The following is a 2,218-nucleotide window of genomic DNA, read 5'->3' as shown; positions in this document are numbered from 1 at the left end:
CCTCCTCTCTGGACTAGGACTGTAGGAATAATCCCTCACTCTATCCTTACGTCTGAAATAATAAAAAATAAATACTGTAAACCTATTAATGTTAGTAGCTACTTTATTTAGCGTTTATGCTTAAATGTCAAATTAGCGACTATTAAATTTGGCGTATCATTAAACCTTTCCCACTTCTCTGTTAGCTGCTGCTGTCGTTCTACTGGGTTCTCTTTCCTCTGGTAGTGTTGCGGACTGAGCAGAAGAGAGCCATCTACTATCAGCGACATCTTGTGATCACGTGACTGGGTGTTTTTATTAGCAAATATTAAATTTAGCGTGTTTAGGCTCTTCGCTAATATCGCTAAAATAAGTAGCAAGCTAACATTTGTAGTTTTATAGTAAGTAAAAATAATAAATAAAGCATTTATTCTACCTTGATGATGATTTCCTTCTTGGTGAATGAGATCTTGAACGGCTTCTTGATCGCGAGTGTCTCCTTCTATCTTTATCAGGTGACCTATAATTACAATAAAAGTGGGCAGAGTCATATGTTGCTATGGTTACCGGTGACGATAGGAGGAACGGTGTGAGTGGTAGGAGTGACGAGGCGGAGTCCTAGAACGAGATCGATGACCTCTTTTGTAACCACTCCCACCTCTGTAATCTCTATAATAAACACAAATTAATAACTACTTAATAACTAGCATTAATAACTACCTAATAACCACCATTAATAATCACTTAATAACCAGCATTATTAATTAATAACTAGGATTAATAACTACTTAATAACCAGTACTAATAACTACTTAATACATTCTTACCTCCAGTTCCTACTGTATCGTCTAGGTGATCTTGAGTAGCTCCTCCTCTTCCTCCTTTCATAAGGTGATGGTGAACGGTGTCTCCTTCTCTCATGTTTTCTCTCTTGTGATCTCGACCTAATAAACATAATAACCACACCTAGTAATTAAAAGAGGTGGGGCTTACCTTGAGCGAGACTTGGAACGAGATCGTTTCTCTTTTTCTTCGTTTTTATTGGCACCTGCAACAGGAATATTTAACCCTTCCCCCACTCCCCCTCTCCCTCACCTGGTTCAATGACATTAGTAATGGAGTGGCTGGCTTGTCTCACTTTCCTCATGGCCTCATCAACTTCTCTCTGAGCTACATCAGGAGCTTTACCTTGTGGCTTAACTATTGCATTTTTACTGTGATTAACCCTGAGAGAGAAAGATAGAAAACAATAAATAAATAAGAATGGAAGGGTGTGTGCATTTATGTGTGTGTACATGGTTAGAGCTGTCACAAGAAAATCAATATTCAATAATTATTTTTAAAAAGTCAATACAAATACATGTATTTCAGGTCTTCTTCCACTTACTGTGTTGCTTATTTGCAAGACCAGTACTTTATAGTTAAGTGTGTATGTGTGTGTAATGGAATATGTGCATATACATGTATACGTGTGTGTGTATGAAAAATAGTGAGAAAGATACTGAAGAATGAATAGTGGTAAGAAAGAAGGAAAAATGACATAGAAAGAAATAGAGGAAGAGAGAGAAAGGGAAAGGAAGGAAGAGAGAGATAAATAAAGAAAAAGAGATAGAGGGAGGAAAAAGAAGGGTGGGGGTTATTTCTTAGGTAATGAGGGCCAGCAGTCTCACTGCAGTTAATATAAAGAAAACACAAATCACGTGAGAATCATGTGACCAGTAGAAGAGATCATGTGATCCACTCACTTTATCGGCCGGTCACCAAACATTGCACCATTGTACTGCAAAGCAACCTGTACTGACTCGGGATTAGCAAACTCTACAAAAGCAAAACTGAGAGGGAGAGAGAGAAGGTAAGGATATAATTAATTAGATTATAATTTATGATTCTAACCGTGTTGGTTGCGTTTCATCTCCTGCCATTCTAACATATTTTATTTCACCACAAGTTTGAAAGAAATTCATAACCTGATCCGCATGCAACTGAAAAAAATTAATATAAAAATAAATCCCTTTTTCTCCCTTACTGTGCTTGATAGATTCCCCACATATATGGTTCTACGAATCTCATCAATCTTTGAAGGATCAACATTACCAGTGATAGGAGGCATTGATGGTAGGACTGGAGCAGCTGCTGATTGACCAGTTGACCCACCAGTTGGTGAATCGGCTGCTGAGAATGGATCCTGTGATTGAATGTTAGCTGTAATGGAAGAGGCCACTGCCTGGGCTTGTTGGAA

The 2,218-nt window shown here is 38.0% G+C and overlaps 1 protein-coding gene across 1 annotated transcript; it reads right to left on the bottom strand.

Moving 5' to 3' along the window:
• Positions 1 to 6: 6 nt before the first annotated feature.
• On the bottom strand, positions 7 to 2,212 carry LOC100639209 (splicing regulatory glutamine/lysine-rich protein 1-like; the record flags this gene model as incomplete). The annotated part of the gene is made up of 9 exons (XM_020006462.1): positions 2,006 to 2,212; positions 1,873 to 1,961; positions 1,725 to 1,811; positions 1,075 to 1,205; positions 973 to 1,027; positions 807 to 923; positions 547 to 648; positions 416 to 499; positions 7 to 52 (listed from the first exon to the last, which is right to left on the bottom strand). Coding segments are annotated over exons 1-9 (795 nt in total), but the record flags the coding sequence as incomplete, so codon positions are not given.
• Between the last annotated feature and the right edge of the window lie 6 nt (positions 2,213 to 2,218).

Source organism: Amphimedon queenslandica, unplaced genomic scaffold, assembly GCF_000090795.2.
Source record: "Amphimedon queenslandica unplaced genomic scaffold, v1.1 AMPQUscaffold_9850, whole genome shotgun sequence".
Classification (NCBI taxonomy): domain Eukaryota; kingdom Metazoa; phylum Porifera; class Demospongiae; order Haplosclerida; family Niphatidae; genus Amphimedon; species Amphimedon queenslandica.
This window is presented reverse-complemented; position numbering and strand designations above follow the sequence as displayed.